The sequence below is a fragment of the Grammomys surdaster genome, unplaced genomic scaffold, assembly GCF_004785775.1.
Source record: "Grammomys surdaster isolate TR1022 unplaced genomic scaffold, NIH_TR_1.0 146, whole genome shotgun sequence".
NCBI classification, from domain to species: Eukaryota; Metazoa; Chordata; class Mammalia; order Rodentia; family Muridae; genus Grammomys; species Grammomys surdaster.
The window spans coordinates 6,371,419-6,388,328 of NW_021604604.1; the positions used below are offsets into that span (position 1 = coordinate 6,371,419).

Below are 16,910 nucleotides of genomic sequence, written 5' to 3' on the forward strand. Positions count from 1 at the left end.
TCTAATTGATATGACTTCAGGAAAACACTGATGGACAGTCACATCTCTGCCTCCCAGGTATCAGGAAGTTTCAAATTCTAAAGGTAGATGGTGACTGAATTTTTCTTAATTGGTCCAAACTTTATTTTTTGAGATAGGATTTCACCAACCCTAAATCTAGACTGGTTAGTCAGAAATCCCTAGAGGTCTTCTTATTTCTTCCCAACCAACTCTATGATAACAGGCTCACCCTGGTTTTATTTTATTTTTCTTTTTGTTATTTTGAGGGAGAGGGTTAGTACTGGGGGTCTAACCTCAATCTAACATCCTTGAACTATAAACAATTTATTATTGAGCTATCTCCTCAGCCCCATGAAAAGGAATTACTATCTCATGGCAACTAATGTAAGCACTGGGGATATTTATTCTCTGCATAGACATATATTGAAATGCAAACATTTGCTCCTTAGTTTTACTAAATGGATGGTATAGGATAGCCAAAGCTGTGGGTTAGTAGATCATATCATTGTTTACAGAAAGAATTCTAAATAGCAAATACAGTCCTGGCACTAAAATTTAGTTTCACTAGTGTTGAGACAACTACACAAAGAACTACAGGCAGCTAAGGAATCCTGAAAGGAGAAATAGTTTTATCCAGGGAAAAGCACATCAACTGGTTATTCAGTACCAAATGGTCATCCATGAGGACATATATATCAGTAGCATTAGCCAGACTGAGCACATTGTGTTTATGTATTTAGGATATGTATGTAATATACATATGTATGTGACAACAATTAATGAGAAAAGAGGCCATAAATGAGAGTAAGGAAGATGTGTTGGATAATTTAAAGTTAAACTGACACAAATTAAAGTCCATTTGACAAGAGGGAACCTCAGTTAAATTGAAAACACTGATTGACAGTCACATCTCTGTCTCCCAGGTATCAGGAAGTTTCAAATTCCTGGGATTGCAACCTGCTATAACCACTCTGGAAATCATTCTGGCAGTTCCTCAGAAAATTAGACATAGTATTACCTAAGGATCCAGTTATACCACTCCTGGGCATATACCCAAAAGATTCTCCAACATATAACAAGAACACATGCTCCACTATGTTTGTAGAAGCCTTATATATTAATAGCCAGAAGCTAGAAAGAACCCAGATGTCCTTCAACAGAGGAATGGATAAAGAAAATGTGGTACATTTACACAGTGAAATATTACTCAGCTATTAAAAACAATGACCATAAATTCTTAGGCAAATAGATGGAGCTAGAAAATATCATTCTTAGTGAGGTAATCCAATCACAAAAGAAAACACATGGTATGCACTCACTGATAAGTGGATATTAGCCCAAATGTATGGAATACCCAAGATACAATTCACAGACCACATGAGGCTCAAGAAGGAAGACCAAACTGTGGGTTCTTTGGTCTCTCTTCGAAAGCAGAACAAAACACTCACAGGATCAAATACATAGTCAAAGTGTGGATCAGAGACTGAAGGAAAGGCCACCCAAAGACTGCCCCACCTGAGGATCCACCCCATATAGAGTCATCAAACCCAGATACTATTGTGGATGCCAAAAAGTGCATGCTGACAGGAGCCTGATACAGCTGTCTCCTGAGAGGCTCTCCCAGAGCCTGACAAATACAGAGTGGATGCTCGCAGATAACCACTGGACTGAGCACAGGAGTCCCAATGGAGGAGTTAGACAAAGGAAGCTGAAGGAGCTGAAGGGGTTTGCAACCCCATAGGAAGAACAATAATATTAATCAACCAGACATGCCAGAGCTCACAGGGACTAAACCACCAACATGGAGCCACTCATGACTCCAGCCACATATGTAGCAGAGGATGGCCTTGTTGGGCATCAATTGGATGAGAGGCCCTTGGTCCTGTGAAGGCTCAATGCCCCAGTGTAGGAAATTCGAGGGCTGAGAGGAATGAGTGGGTGGATGAGTGGGTCGGTGAGGGAACAGTTCCATAGAAGCAGGGGAGGGGGAATGGGCTAGGTGGTTTCGGGGGTGACAGAAAAGTGGATAACATTTGAAATGTAAATAAAGAAAACATCCAATAAATAAAAAAAAAAAAAGAACTCACTCTCATTTCCAAGAGTTATGCTCTTACCTTCATATCTGAACTATGATACATGTGTACCGAATACACACACATACACACAGAAAAGAAATAAAATGTAATAAATTCTTTAAAAACTATATTCAAATATTGATTTTTAGCTAAATATGCAATCATTGGTGGTCTGAGGAGTTCTTCTCCCTGAGATTGTTTGTGTCCTAGCATATAGTGGAAAAAAAATAGAAGAAAAATGCCTCCATAAGATAGGGATATAGGCAAGCCTATAGGACAGTTTCTTAACTAGTAATTGATAAGTTTGGGCTTAGCCTGTTGTGGCTGATGCCATCCCTAGAAATGTTGTCCTGGTTCTGTAAGAAAGCAGGTTGAGCAAGCCATGATAAGGAAGGCAGTAAGCAGCACCCCTCCATAGACTTTCCATCAGCTCTTCCCTCCAGGTTTCTGTCTTGTTTGAGTTTCTGCCCTGCCTTTTTTTCAATGATGAAAAGCAATATAGAAGTGTAAGCAGGACAAACAATTTCCTCCACAACTTGCTTTTCCACCATAGTGTTTCATGTCAGCAATAGATACTCTAACTAAGGCAGAAGGGTATATGAGAGGGCTTGGATGGAGAAAGAAGGTGAAATAATATAATGATATTATAATCTCAAAAAAGTAACCGGAGGATAAGAAAATTTAATGTGACTACTTTCTACGTGACAATCATGGAAAAATTATTTTTCCTTTCTCAAGGTTCTAAATACCCTTTATCTCTACATTCTATATTCCTTTTTTTTTAAAAAAAAACATGGGATTAATCAAGCCGTATTAGCAATCCAGTGGGCTGAAGAACTGAGAATACACATAGTCTGAAAACTTCTCCAATAGAAGTATGTGTATCAGGCAATCCTTGTAGATCTTCTCAGATTAAGGTGGAGTCAAGTGTGTAGGAGATAACATAATTGGAGGTCTGGAGGCAGAGTAAATGTTTATGTTTAAATAATTTGAATCTTTGTTCAAGATTGTAGACTAGATGAAGATTAATGAGAGACCTGGAGTGATGAGCTATTTAGTAATCAAAGGATACTGGCCTTTTGTTTGACCTTTAGACATGTTCTACAACTCAATGAACAAAATCCCGATAGTCATTCTTCAGTGTCCTTGAGGGATTGGTTCCAGAAACCCTGGGGAACCACAACCCATACATGTTCAAATCCCAATAACAAAATGATAACTCCTTTGCCTACAAGGTAAGAATGGCCGCCAGGTGTGTTTAAATCAGCTCTAAAGCTCTAAACATACCTAAGTCAATGCAAATGGTACATACAGAGTTATTGTGCTATATGTCTAGGGGATGGCAAAACAAACAAAAAAATGTGAATGGCCTGGAGAGGTGGTTCAGCTATTATGAAAACTCGTTGGTTTTGCAGAGCGCCCAGGTTTGATTCTCAATATCCACATACCACTGACTCACAGCCATCCATAACTCCAATTCCAGAGAGTCTAATAACTTCTTCTGACCTTTATGGTGACCAAATACATGTTGTGCACATTGATACATGTAGACAAAAGGCTCTTATACATTAAGTAAAATAAATAAACCTTTAAAAGGTTTGCATGAGCCGGGTAGTGGTGGCGCACGCCTTTAATCCCAGCACTTGGGAGGCAGAGGCAGGCGGATTTCTGAGTTCGCGGCCAGCCTGGTCTACAGAGTGAGTTCCAGGACAGCCAGGGCTACACAGAGAAACCCTGCCTCGAAAAAACAAAACAAAACAAAAAAAAAAAAGGTTTGCATGTATAGTATAGATGAAGTGGTTTTATATGATCTGGAAAAAAAAATAAAAGGAAAACCTGAATAGAGATGCACTATTTTTTCTAATGTTTCACTGTGAAACCTACAGATGAGGAACCCATCTATAGAAAGGACAAGATAACTCTATTTCTACTTTTTTAATGTAGAAATCATTAAACAGAATTTCCAAGAAATCAAATGGTTCAAACTAGAATTCAGAATATTAAATCCAATCTTATTTTTCTAAAAATACAATGTGAATGAACTTAAAACATATACTTCTCATTCCTGGTCCTTCACCTTTGAAACTAATAGCCTACAGAAACCTGTTTTGAAGGACTCACCAGCTCTAAAATGTCTCTCTTCCACTAAACAAGACAAAGCATCAGAGTAATTTAATTATGATCTTTCAGTATTACAGGGTTGCTCTATCAGGAGAACTCTCTTGAAATACATTATTTTTCTCCACTTCTGGCTTGAATATTTTATGTGGTCTAACATGACTACATAATAGATAGTCCTGAATGCTTTCAATTAAATATATTGAAATTCCCTAAAGCATGCAGTAATTTTGATTAAAATATCAACAGTTTATTACAGATGGAGCATGTCCAGGAGCTGATAATGTTCTTCAAAGAGCAGGTGCATTCTATTCAAAGGATTAGTTAAAAGACCCAGAAGGTTGTTTGCTTTCTCTGAGGCTGAACAAACTTCACTGTATATATGATCTATGAAGAATAAAGCAAACTTAAGAACGTCCCCTTCTGAGTTTGAAGAGTGTTGGTGTCTTCTGTTAATCTCATCAGAAGAAAAAAAAGCAATGGCTAGAATAATAAATGAAATTATGAAAAAAGAACAACTAAATATTTTTAAACCAAGTATGCTTCAAAAACTTACTTATTGAGATGAGTACCTAGCACTATTGGTGGTGTACTTGCCTAAGATGCGTGAGACCTTTCCTTCCCTCCCCATCACTGCATAACTGAGCATAATGGCAGACACCTGCAAAACCAGCACTCAGTCAGTGGAGGCAGGGGACCAGAAATTCAAAATTGTCCTTGGCTACATAGTAAGTTTAAGGAGACCGCTGATGCAGAAGACCCTATCTTAAACAAACAACAATAACAAAACCAAACAACAATTTAAAAAAAAAAACAATCCTTATTGTACTTCAGAACATGTTTGAATGTTTGGTTTAAATTTTTCATGTGTCAAAAAAGCAGTGCATTTAAAATTAACAAGAAACGAGAATGGCTTAGAAGGCATATAAAAATAAGAAGCAGTATAGAAATACACTAGTGACTGTAGACATGCAGGACACTTCACTTCTGAACAGACTCTGTGGTAAGGCAGGATGCAAATTGATCATGCAACACTTCAATGTTAATTTAAAATTACCTAAATTCAAGCTCTTCTTCTTCCTCCTCTTTCTTAGGATCTTGCTTTTAATTCACATGGACCCCACTTAATAAAGATGAAGGTTGTGGAACATATATTTCCATCATTTTCAATGAGCTAAATCCCTGTCACAATAGATTTATTTTGAGTCCAGAAAGAGAGACAAAAAGCTAATGATCTTTCCATCTTGTTAGCTGTTTAACACTATATAATTAAAACTTTTGGAAAGTTTTAGTTACACTATTTTAGAGATTTGTTTATTTTTACTATCCTCACACTGGACAAATAAAGAAAGATAATAATTGGTAATAGAATCTCTACAAATTTAGGTTTTTGGATTCTTGTTGGTCACTTTTTGCCATATGTATGGTGTAAAAATTAAAGTAGCTTACATGTAACTGGTAGTAAGAAAAATGAGGAGAGATTTTTTTAATATATAATCTATATAGTGGTATATGTATTCATTAAAGCCATGTAAGGCAATAGCTTTGTTGGGGTTTCTCTGTTTTCCTCTTATTATTACAGGAGTATTTCAAAAATCATGGAATTCTATTTTAAGGACAATTACTTATTTTATTTTCAAGTCATGGTCCATGCAACCAACATAAAACTCAGTTAAATAAAACTTCCTTTTCCTACTATCTGCATAGAATATTGGTTATGAGAAGAGGAAGCGAACACAAGCTTTTTAATGTAGACATGTCCAGGCTTAAATCCCTGCTCCACGAATAAAATAATAGAGTAAGAAGACAGTTGCTGTGTTATTTCTGTGGAATTCCTTTCTTTAGCCCATTAGTACAAGGGGTCTCCTTTTTTGTGTTTCAGAATGTTGTACTAAGAATTGCAAGAAGCAATGGAGGTATTAATGATCAGTGAATGGCTCATGTTAGTGTGTGTTGTCATTGTGGTGCCTAAAATATGTAAACTATATAAATCAGGCCACCATTAAATTATTGTCCAATGGTTAGATCCTTTTATGTCTGACTGAATTCTATACTTCAGTTTCTGGATGATGAGTTCTTCAAACCAGAGTTGACTACCATGTATAAGAAGTCTCATGATGAGCCTTAACAAGAACCTAGCAAGGCACCCCTTTATAATTGCTCCAGCAATCATTCCCTGAAGCCCTTAGGTGGATAGCAAAACCATCAATTTCAATACTTTGTTTTTAAGAATTTACAATATATTTGTAGAAAGAGAAAAATTTCCAATCACCACCCTTTGATCATGATCACATGAACACTCTCAAAGGAATTGTGAAAAGCAAACTGGTAGGGAACCTTTTTCCCAAAACTGCTAAATCTTGAAGTTGTACTGACTTGGTGAGGAGCAAAAGCACAAGCGTTCAAGTTTGAAGTTCAGAAGAGGAGACTAAACCAGAGGGAGCACATTCATGAACTTGGAATATATATATTGTAAGGAGAAGAAAGAAAGAAAATGCAGACTCCTACCCATATTGAGTGTGGCATCTGTCTAGCATGCTTTCAGATGCCTGAGAAGGTTAAATCCAGCATGGTTCCATACACAGGGAACTCTAAGCAGTACTTTGTAAACAGGATCAAAACCACACATCTTATTGTTCACCAAAGTGAATAGATTTCCATAAAATCTGAGTATAAATTTAATACACACCATGAAAGACTTCTCTTCTTCATAGTCCTTGTGATTTCATAAAATCAGTATGTAATATTTGTTTGTTTGTTTGAGGGGCAAATGTCAGATCCAGAGTCCTGTGCATGCTTGTCATGTGCTCAGGCATGGAACTCCAAATCCATCGCCTAAATTCTCCCTCCCCAATTTGGATGGCAATTTTATCAAATCTAAAATTATTTCTGATGCGAATCTTGTTCATCAACTAGTTCTTTGACAACTGATTACATGTATATAATATGTTCATTACATTCATCTCTGTGCCCTTTCTTACCCCATCCCCTCCACTTCCAACCCACCCCTCCTCCTACCAAGACTCCATCCCATTTCCATATTTTTTGTGCTTTTTGTGTTGTAGTTTCTGACTTAGCCAGGTGTACTCACACCTGGAAGTGGATATGAACAAGAATAAATTACCAGAGGCTACATCAATAAAGACAATCATATTCTCTCGTCCACCATCCCTCAAACATCATTAGCTCTCTTTGGTGGCATGAAGTGTTGTGAGTCCCTCCCCATGGTTGACTGCATGTTTTAGGACTTAGTCCTATACAGTCGCTGTGCAGTTAAGTCTTATAAGATCATGAGTGGCACAACCATATCATGTCCATAAACCAGAATCTCTCAGGTTTTCTCCTTATAGTCCAGCTCAGTAAGACTATATGTGTATTTTATTTGTTTTGCTGTTGTTGTTTTGAGGCACTAGATTTTTTAAAGTGCTGTTAAGTTCCCATGGAAATCAGTTAGAGGAGCCATAGTAGGTCTCGATGACTTTAGAAGTATGATACCACTTAACAGCTTAAATTTCATTTTACTGTAATATCAAATTTGCTACTACAAAATGAGATAATTGAAAGTAAGTATCAGTTAAATAACTAATAAAAGCAAATCCTACAGAGGACAAATCCATCTCATATGGACACCAAATAATAAAATACCATATTCAAAAGAGTACTAGAGATATATTCCAGGGAGAACTTTATGTTTCATATAAGTTTCTACATTCAAGTACAAGAATAACATTATGGTTATTTGCTGCACGGGTCTTTCTAGGCTGCATTTCATACCTCATTATAGCATGATCCAAAACCTCCAACTCAGCTCAGGTTTCCAGTGAAACATGAACCACACAGTTGTAACTGATTCAGTTAGATAAGGTCTTTGACATTCGGGTCAGGCCTTTTCCATCAGCACCGGTGCTCTTGAGCAAAGCTCATGTGTGAAGAAATAGGAGTGACTGCTAGAGCAGGCGTTAAAGCAGGTTTGCTTGGAATGCTAACTAGATTCTCAAAACAAATGTTTTACACACACATACACACACACACACACTCACACACACACGCGCACACATACATGCACATTTTCTTTTAACTGATGCTTTAGCTTGTTGTAAAGGAAAGGTGTTGAATTAGGTCTTGTTAATATTAATATTTACTTCATTGTTTTGTCCCCAAACTCTGTCATTTAATTATGCTAAATTAAAACTCTGATGGAAACATCTAATTAGTAATCAGGAAGGAAATGCATTCATATGTCACACTTAATAAGGAGTTCAATGTAATCATACCTTGATCAGACTCATGAGCAGCTCAGTCCTTTGTGATAGATTTATGGAGCTAGAATGTCTATTATTAGTACTCACTAATTACTTCAATGAGAGAAAATGAATAGATGCTCTCCTCTCAAATGTACAAATAACCTTTTTCTTCTCATTGAAACAGATAGGAAAGGAAAGAGCAAAATGAGAAAGTTAACTCTTAAAAAAAAAAAGGAGGGGTTGGAACTGTGACTTGTCACTGCATTCCATGTTCCCTAATCAAAACTTCATAGAGTATGTGGCCCACAGGAGCTTCTCCTTGTGAGAAATGAGGTTTCCTTTAGTCAGGCCAGAAAACCGTCCTCCCTGCCAAAGCCTCAGAAATCCCTCCAGCATTCTTAGCCAAGATCATACCTTAATGAGAATCTGAATGGATCCTGTGGCTTTTGCAGATATAAAATACCAGAAGCTCAGAGTGCAGGCAGTACTGGATTCTTGCCACATGGCACTCTTGAAGTGGGCTTTGTCACCTTGAAGGCCCACTGGTGTCGCCTCCAGATACATGAAGTGACCTAGGAATAAGGATGGGATTTAAATAGGAGCAAATGAACAATGAGAGGATTATTCTAACTTTTTCATCTTGGTTGAGGTTTTTTATTACATTTCATGTGATCTAGATGCCAAAGGCATTTTCATCTGAAATGGATAATAAATCTAATAGCCTTCTCTCTCACTCACTGACAGAACAATTCCCAACTCTGTGTGATTTTAGCAAAGAGCTTCACAGTATGCAGGCTAAATGATCTGACAGATATTTATGCCATTACATCAACAAGATAGTCATAGGAATCATTTAATGGACTTCATAAACTACCTAGTATTATAAAAGTGTACAAAGATTTCCACGAAATGAAAACAAGGGAACATCCAGTCACCTGTGAAAATATATAAAAAAAAATACTGGGAATAATGCATAACATGAGAGGGAGGCTATTTAGTTTTATTATATTCTTATTATAAAAATACATAAAACGTATTATATGTCAGAAGAGTGTTTAGGTCCTTGAATCTGTGGCCTAACTCATCAAATCTGTTTTATGTGCCTATGAAATCTCATTATTGAGATACCATTCTGCTATTTTATACCATGCAGGACTTTTGTTATCTTAATAATGTCCTTTGCTGCTTGAGTGTTGCATCTGATGCCAGACTGTAAATACCTACTATAAAAAAATAGTCCATGGTTAACACTCTTCAAATGCAGTTATAGTTTCACAGTTTCTTGGTAAGTTTCAGACTCTTTACTCATAGGCTTCATTGCATTCAGTCTCACAACCTCTGCTATGTACACTGAGCAAACTTTACTATCTCCACTTAAAATCTATGAAGCTGAGCTTTCAAAATATCAAGTGACTTGCTAAGGATGAAAAGAGTGTCCAAATTCAGGATAATCAATGACAGATGTGTATGTTACAATTAAAAAAATTATCTGAGGGAAGCAATTACAGGTATTTAACTACAGGTACTGAAACTTGGATTAATGCTAGATTGTGATTGCCCTTACTATGGCCATTGTTGGAAATAAAGGCTCTGTTGAAGATAAGTAAAGGCCAGGCTATTAAGCCAGGCCCTAGTCAACATACCTTGGAACTTTTAAATGTATTTCTTATTTGCCTATATAATTGTTGTCTAGTACAGAGGTTTACTGCTGAATAACCTTATCCTTTCTAGTTCTTTCTAAACCCTGGCTGGTTGATTTAATTCAGTTGTTCTGGTGCAAACTGCTCTCCAAGCTGACTGTTTCAATCTCGCTTCTCTAGGTTTCTCAATGAATTGCTCTGCTTGGCCTCAAACTAACATTTTTTTCTAATTTCCTTTCTTGTTCTTAATCTCTGGCTTCAACTGCCTCTGTGCTGACCTGCACCAAACTGCATGAACTCAAGAATGAACTCAACTCCACTCCATTGCACTGAACTCAACTGACTGAACAGAACTGACGTTGAACTCAGAGTTTTGTATGCCTCTCTCTCCTGAGTGCTGGGGTTAAAAGCATGTGCTACCATAATTTGACCTAAGATTTTCTGTGCATGTAACTTGCTCTGTGCCAGACTGGCCTTGAACTCATAGCTCCGCTTGCCTCTGTCTCCTCGGATGAAAGGATGATAAAGGTTTGTCTGTATTCCAGCCAGAGCAGCCATGTTGCTGGATTAAAATTCCTCTGCAGTATCTAATAAAAAAGAACTATGGGAAATAATATGACAAACATATTGCGAGAGTTGATATGAAGATGCAGAGTGAATAATCTAGAATGCTGGAGTTGTGAGACTATCAGAACCCAAAGCAGAGATAAGAAGACCAGCTTCTTCCTCAAAGCCTCAGAAGGAATCAGCACTGCCACCTGCTTCATGTTGGATTTCTGACTTCCAAAGCTGAGATAGTCCACACTTTCAGCTACCTGGTCCAGGTGCTTTTTTATAGCTGTCCTAGGATATGAACATACAAGCTAGAGGTTTCATTGAATAACATTCTCACTGCCATGTTCTCTTCAGCTGCTGTTGCTGACAATGAGGGGTATGTTATGAACATAAACAAGGCAGCAGCAACAGCAACAGCCTAGTAACTTACCATGTTCATTTCCAAGTGTGTGGTCTTTGGGAGGTCGTTGGATTTTATGAGACCCAGTTCCTAAAACCCAATCGAAGTTTTCAGCTAGAGAGTTCTTCCAGCCACACCAACCCTTCTCAAAAGTGCAGGAGCCTCCACACTCGTTTTCATCACTGTTATCCCCACAGTCATCTGCAAAATTACAGCTCTGCTCTGGGCTGTAGCATCTGCCATTATGACATTCCTCATAGCCCTGTGGGCAAAAGCCTGGGACAAAACACAAATGGAATGCTAGGTTATTCCATACTCATTAAGAATAGTCTAAACTACAAGAACGGCTGTATATAATTTATATGTCTAATGTATACATTATAATGTATAATGGTACATTATTTATAATGTAGCAAGGACTAAAGATTTCTTAAGAGTTTGAGGTATATGGCCTACCATTTCTGTTTTCAAATTTGTTCCAATGGTCAGGTTTATTTAAAAGTGAGAGAAAAAATGTGCATGTAATTTCAGAAATAAAACTCCATTTTATTCATTGGCCTTAAATTTGATCTCTGACTTTATAATATGAAATCAAATTTATTGTCCCTCTAACTTTTGTTTCGTTCTATTGTTCTTGATCTTATTGGGATTTGTTCAATTGTTTGTTTGGATTTTTTGTTGTTGTTTTGGGGAGGAAGATCATTGCTCTGTAGTCTAGACTGGCACTCACTCTGTTTCCCAGGCTGACCTGGAAATTTCAAAGCAATTCTAATGCTCTAGCTTCTTGAGTGCTAAGATTACCAGCAGGAACCAATTACTTGTCTCTTCCTTCTTAAACTCCTAGATGCCTGCAAGATGAGATATTAAGACTACTCCTTGCTTTATATGTAGGATGGGCACCCCGTGTCTAGTAAGAAGCTGCATGGTGGTTGACAGTTGTTGTCGATAAGAGATGATGATCAATGCTTCAGGCCATTATTTAAAAATGCTTTGGAAACTACTGTTATAGACTGAGTCTTAAGTATCTTCCAACAGCTTGTTCTGAAGAATTCATCCTGAGAAACTTACAAGGCTGCAGAAACTTTGAGTCACTAGAAGTGTGATCAGGAAGGGAATTGTGAGATCATCCCTTCTTTTCTTATTCTTTCCATACTTGATCATGTGATAATAGTTATGTGCTCTCAGTTATGATCTGATCCACAGCATACATAAAAGCCATGGGGCCAGTGAGTCACCATCCGTATCCTCCAAAACTTGGAGCCAAAATCAATGTTTTCTCATTATAACTTAGTTATCTCAGATATTTTTTATAATGACAAAAAGTAAGCCACAACAACTTTATATGAGGACAGTGGTGGTCATGAGCAAAGAAGAAGGTAGGTGAAAAGTGATATAGAATTTACAAGAATAAAAACCCTGTCCCAAAGGTTTCCAGCCATTTTCTGCTGTGTGTAGACCTGGAACACCAATGTGAGGTGCCCAAGTCAACAGGCTTCACTCTCCAAAGCCATTGAAGGTAAATCGCAACTATACATTCTGCTTCCAACTGGACTTCTTTCCAGGGATTAATTTCTATTTTTTTCTTGCAGTAATAAATTAAGCCATTTTTATTTGGTTCATTTTAGTAGATTTACAATAAGACAAAAGACTTCAAATACTTAAATTATGGATCTCAACAAAGAATCACAATGACAAAACACTTCAGGGTACAAAGAAATGTATGCTATTTAAATTAACTTTCTCACTTACAGGTGAGAAAATTAAGGCTTACAGATGCTACAGGATTTGTGATTTTTTTTCAAAAACAGAGTTTTTATTTAGACACAGCTGGCAAGTTTTCTAGATTATGTTTTGAATGCACTGTGTTAAATAGGACCAAGTTCTACCATGGCAGCACATACTACTGAAAAATTAGTAATATTGGGGTTCGGAGAAGCATTATTACTGAAGAGCTAATGAGAAGTTGAGAAATTAATACATTATTTTATTTTACAAAAGATGGCACTTACATTGATTCTGTCAATTTCAATTTATTTAAAGAAGAAAATAAAACCAGTTCTTAAGATAATTTTCTCTGAAGTAACTGAATTCAAAGACACAGTTATGAACAGAAAAAAACATTAAAATTTTAATACATTACACAAAATCAATAGTGCTAATATTTTGTGATGGTGGTTAACTTTTTCAACTTTAAAAAATGAAACTACGTAAATGAAAAGTACAATTATATAACTATACAAACCTATATTTAAAAACAATTCTTACATTAATAAAGACAATGTCAGTGCTATAACATAATACATTCCATTCATATGATGATCCACAGTGACCTTGTAGAGTTAAAGAACATCCAAATTTCATTTAAACTGCTGCTGAACATAGCTTCATTAGTGGGACTGTGGCCCAGCTGAAAGGGAGGGGGGCTTTTAAATGAACAAGCCACAATTCATTGTTTCAGACACACGCCCAGAAGGATAACTTCCAGAGTCTTTTGCATCCCTGGAATTATCTTAAAAGCCTCACGTGGCTGACAAGTTTGGCCTTAGTCATCTAAGGTGGTTGTTTTGGTTAAAATGAAGTCTTTAGAAGCTACTGGCTCTGGGCCCTATGAATCAGACTATTGTTAATTAACATTCATGGGGGAGCTAAAGTTTGATATTAGGCTTGTAGGGTCTGTAATGGTAATCTTAACTGTTGACTTCCCTTCCCTTTTACATGTATATATATGTATATGTATGTGTATGTGTATGTGTGTGTGTGTGTGTGTGTGTGTGTGTGTGTGTGTGTGAGTGTGTGTCTAGTTTAGGATACAGGGCCTAGCACCAAGAAATTATTATATATATTGTAAGTATCAGACATCAATTGCTATGTCAGACATTATGACTATTGGTTAAATTCATCATTCATCATCATGTCAGAGAATTTTGTTTTGTTAAAAGGAATAAATTACAACACTATAGATACTTCTATATGTACTTTCGTTATCTGACACCTCATTTTTTTGTCAAGACTTTGGACTTTCTTTCCTGAATGTGCATATTGGGTAGATAGTCTTCTCCCTCTCTGTGGACAGCATTTCCATGCTTCTAGTTATTCAAGCAAATATATCTGAAGGAATTCTATGTAATTATTAAACATCTTTTGGAATTCAGCTTGCTACTTACAGTTTTTAAGTTTAACCCAATTTTCTCCCATTTGTCTTTCACATCTACCACCTGGAATGTCCTGTTAGTCTCCACAGATGTAAGGAGAAAGACCATTGATCCAAATCATGGCAAAATTAGTTAAAGAAAGCTTTTTTTATTATGTACCTGGGCTAGCTCTCCCTAAGGTATATTTCAAGATATCAACATTGAGCATGATAAAGATAAGGGTTTTGATTTTTGTTTTTGTTTGTTTGGTTTTTTTTTTGTTTTTTTGGTTTTTTTTTGGCTCAGATAGAGGTGGTTTCCAAAGGCAGGCAAATAGATGATGTTACAGAAGCAGAACATAGACATAACAAGTTGGTCATAACAGCCCCCCTAAAGAAAGGTGGTTATAACACAGTGGTCATAGCTATCATAATAACAACACACTCATGACTACGTGGTTATCATGCTTGTCATTTCCTGGAACAGATAGTATTGAACCATCTGTAGTAAAATTACAAGTTCAACATAGCCCAATCTTTGAGAAACAATGATTTAATCATAAACAGGGACGAATCTAGTTTGTATTTAGTATAAGATGGCTTTCAAGCCTAAGATGGAGGCAAGCTCATTTATCATGCTCTGCTTTAGTAAAGAAACAAGTATAAAAATATACACAAGAATGTACCAGGATGCTGAAAATCTCATCTAGTTTTTCCATACATGCCATTAAATCCCCAAACCAGTTTCTTCCCATACTATTTTATTTCTTACTATACTTGAGACTTGTGTTCCCACAAATCTCCATTATGCAAAATATATAACTTTTCAAAGGTTCTTGGTTTATTTACAGTATCATCAGTCTCAGCATTTGATCTCACGTGGAATAGGACCAAGTGATGGATGATTACAGAGCTCTAGGAACAGGAATTTTCATACATACAATATGTTAATCTTATCAACCATAAAATACTTCAACAAACTCAGTGAAAACACATTTTGTCATACTGTCATTCATTTGGTAAAATTCAGTATTACTTTTATGGATTTTATTGCCGTTTCTGTTTGATCACTGCATCTCTAACCTTGCTCCAAATGTAAATAACCAAGAACCATGGATTTTTCAAAATAAGATGAAAGTAATATTTGATGTAAGCTTTAAAATTATTTCTATAGGTGTCTTCATTACAGAAAGCAAAGCTTTTGAAATAGCCCATTGGGGTCCAGGAAGAAGAAAGTTGAAGATGAGCCTCAGATTTATGTGTGTACACAAGGAATTTTAAAGATGGCACAAAAAGTCATGTTGTTATTGGCTTAGTTAGGGTTTCTATTGCTGTGATGGAACATTATGGTCAAAAATCAAGGTAGGGAGGAAGGATTTACTTGTCTTACAGTTCCATATTGCTGTTCACCATCTAAAAATTTCAAGACAGCAACTCAAGCAGGGCAGGGGCCTGGAGGCAGGAGCTGATACAGAGGCCATGGAGTGGGTATTGCTTATACTGGCTTGCTTTCCTTGGCTCATTCAGTCCATTTTCCTATAGAACCCAGGACTACCAACCCAGTTGACATCACACACAATGCACTGAACACTTTCCCATCAATCACTAATTAAAAAAATACCCTACAGCCAGATCTTATGGAGGCATTTTCTCATTTGAGGCTCGCTCCCTTCAGATAACTCTAGTTTGTGTGTCAAGTTGTTATAAGATGGACCAGCACATTGATGAAAGACTTGAAGAGATTTAGGATGTTATGATAATCAAGAAAATCTGGTACTGACTACAGACCTTTAAGATAATTTTCTGGCTAAATCATAGACAACTTGATGATCAAAGACAGTAATGAAATAACTTCTGCTTATAGTTAGGCAAGAGAGAGAAAATCTGAAATTTCCATCGAACATAAACAACTAGAGCATGAGGGAAATTGTGTCAAATACTAAAAACAGGAAGTATAGGGCCATGATTTTCTCAAGAAAAAAAGAGGCTGCACCCTACTGTCACTCCAAATGTCTGTTCTCTCATATTTTCCAAGCCGAATTCTAGAAGTGGAACAGAAAACTGGGCTCTCTGTGACTGAAGAAGACACAAAGGGGATAGCATTTCAAATCAGGAAGACAGGCCTCTAATTAAAAAGAACTGGTGTAGATAACAAGATACAGAAATGTGCTCAAGTCTTTGGCTGAATTTCAGATTTCATATGGGTAGGGCAGAATTCATAAGGAAGAAAGGTAACTTCTAAGATAAACCTACAGTTATAAATAGAATTATTTCAAGTGTTCACAGAATACCAGGCATCTTCATGCTTTTATCATCAAGAGTAAAATGTTCTTGACAAATACAAGGTATTCACCAGCAATATTTCAAAGGAATACTTACTAGAAGAAAAAAAGTGACTCTAGAAAAAGTATTCTTCACATTATAGATGAGAAAACTATAATCCTATATCCAAACTCAACATTATCTGTAAATAAAGTTTTATTTAGGCAGACATACCCACTGACAGTGGTACTATTGAACACTTGTCACCAGGACTATAAAGCCTTTAACATCAAAGTATACTTACTCTTTTGCAATTCACTGAATATATTTCCTGAACTCTGTTCTATATTTACGCTCCATAATAATCCTGTGAAATGGTTATTAAATAGGCAAATAAGAACAGTATGCAAATTAACAGCTATTTAAGACATAGCACACCAGTTTTTAACATATATTCCAAGCTCTAGCACTCAGGAGACCAGTACT

The 16,910-nt window shown here is 36.6% G+C and overlaps 1 protein-coding gene across 1 annotated transcript in view; it reads right to left on the reverse strand.

Annotated features, from left to right (window-relative positions):
- The window catches only part of Malrd1 (MAM and LDL receptor class A domain containing 1), a 639,509-nt gene that overhangs the window by 269,753 nt on the left and 352,846 nt on the right, over nucleotides 1–16,910 (reverse strand). The window contains exons 26-27 of the mRNA XM_028764924.1: nucleotides 11,063–11,308; nucleotides 8,852–9,009 (exon numbers count right to left, since the gene is read on the reverse strand). Coding sequence (XP_028620757.1) covers nucleotides 8,852–9,009; nucleotides 11,063–11,308 — 404 coding nt within the window. The remainder of the gene's footprint in view (nucleotides 1–8,851; nucleotides 9,010–11,062; nucleotides 11,309–16,910) is intronic.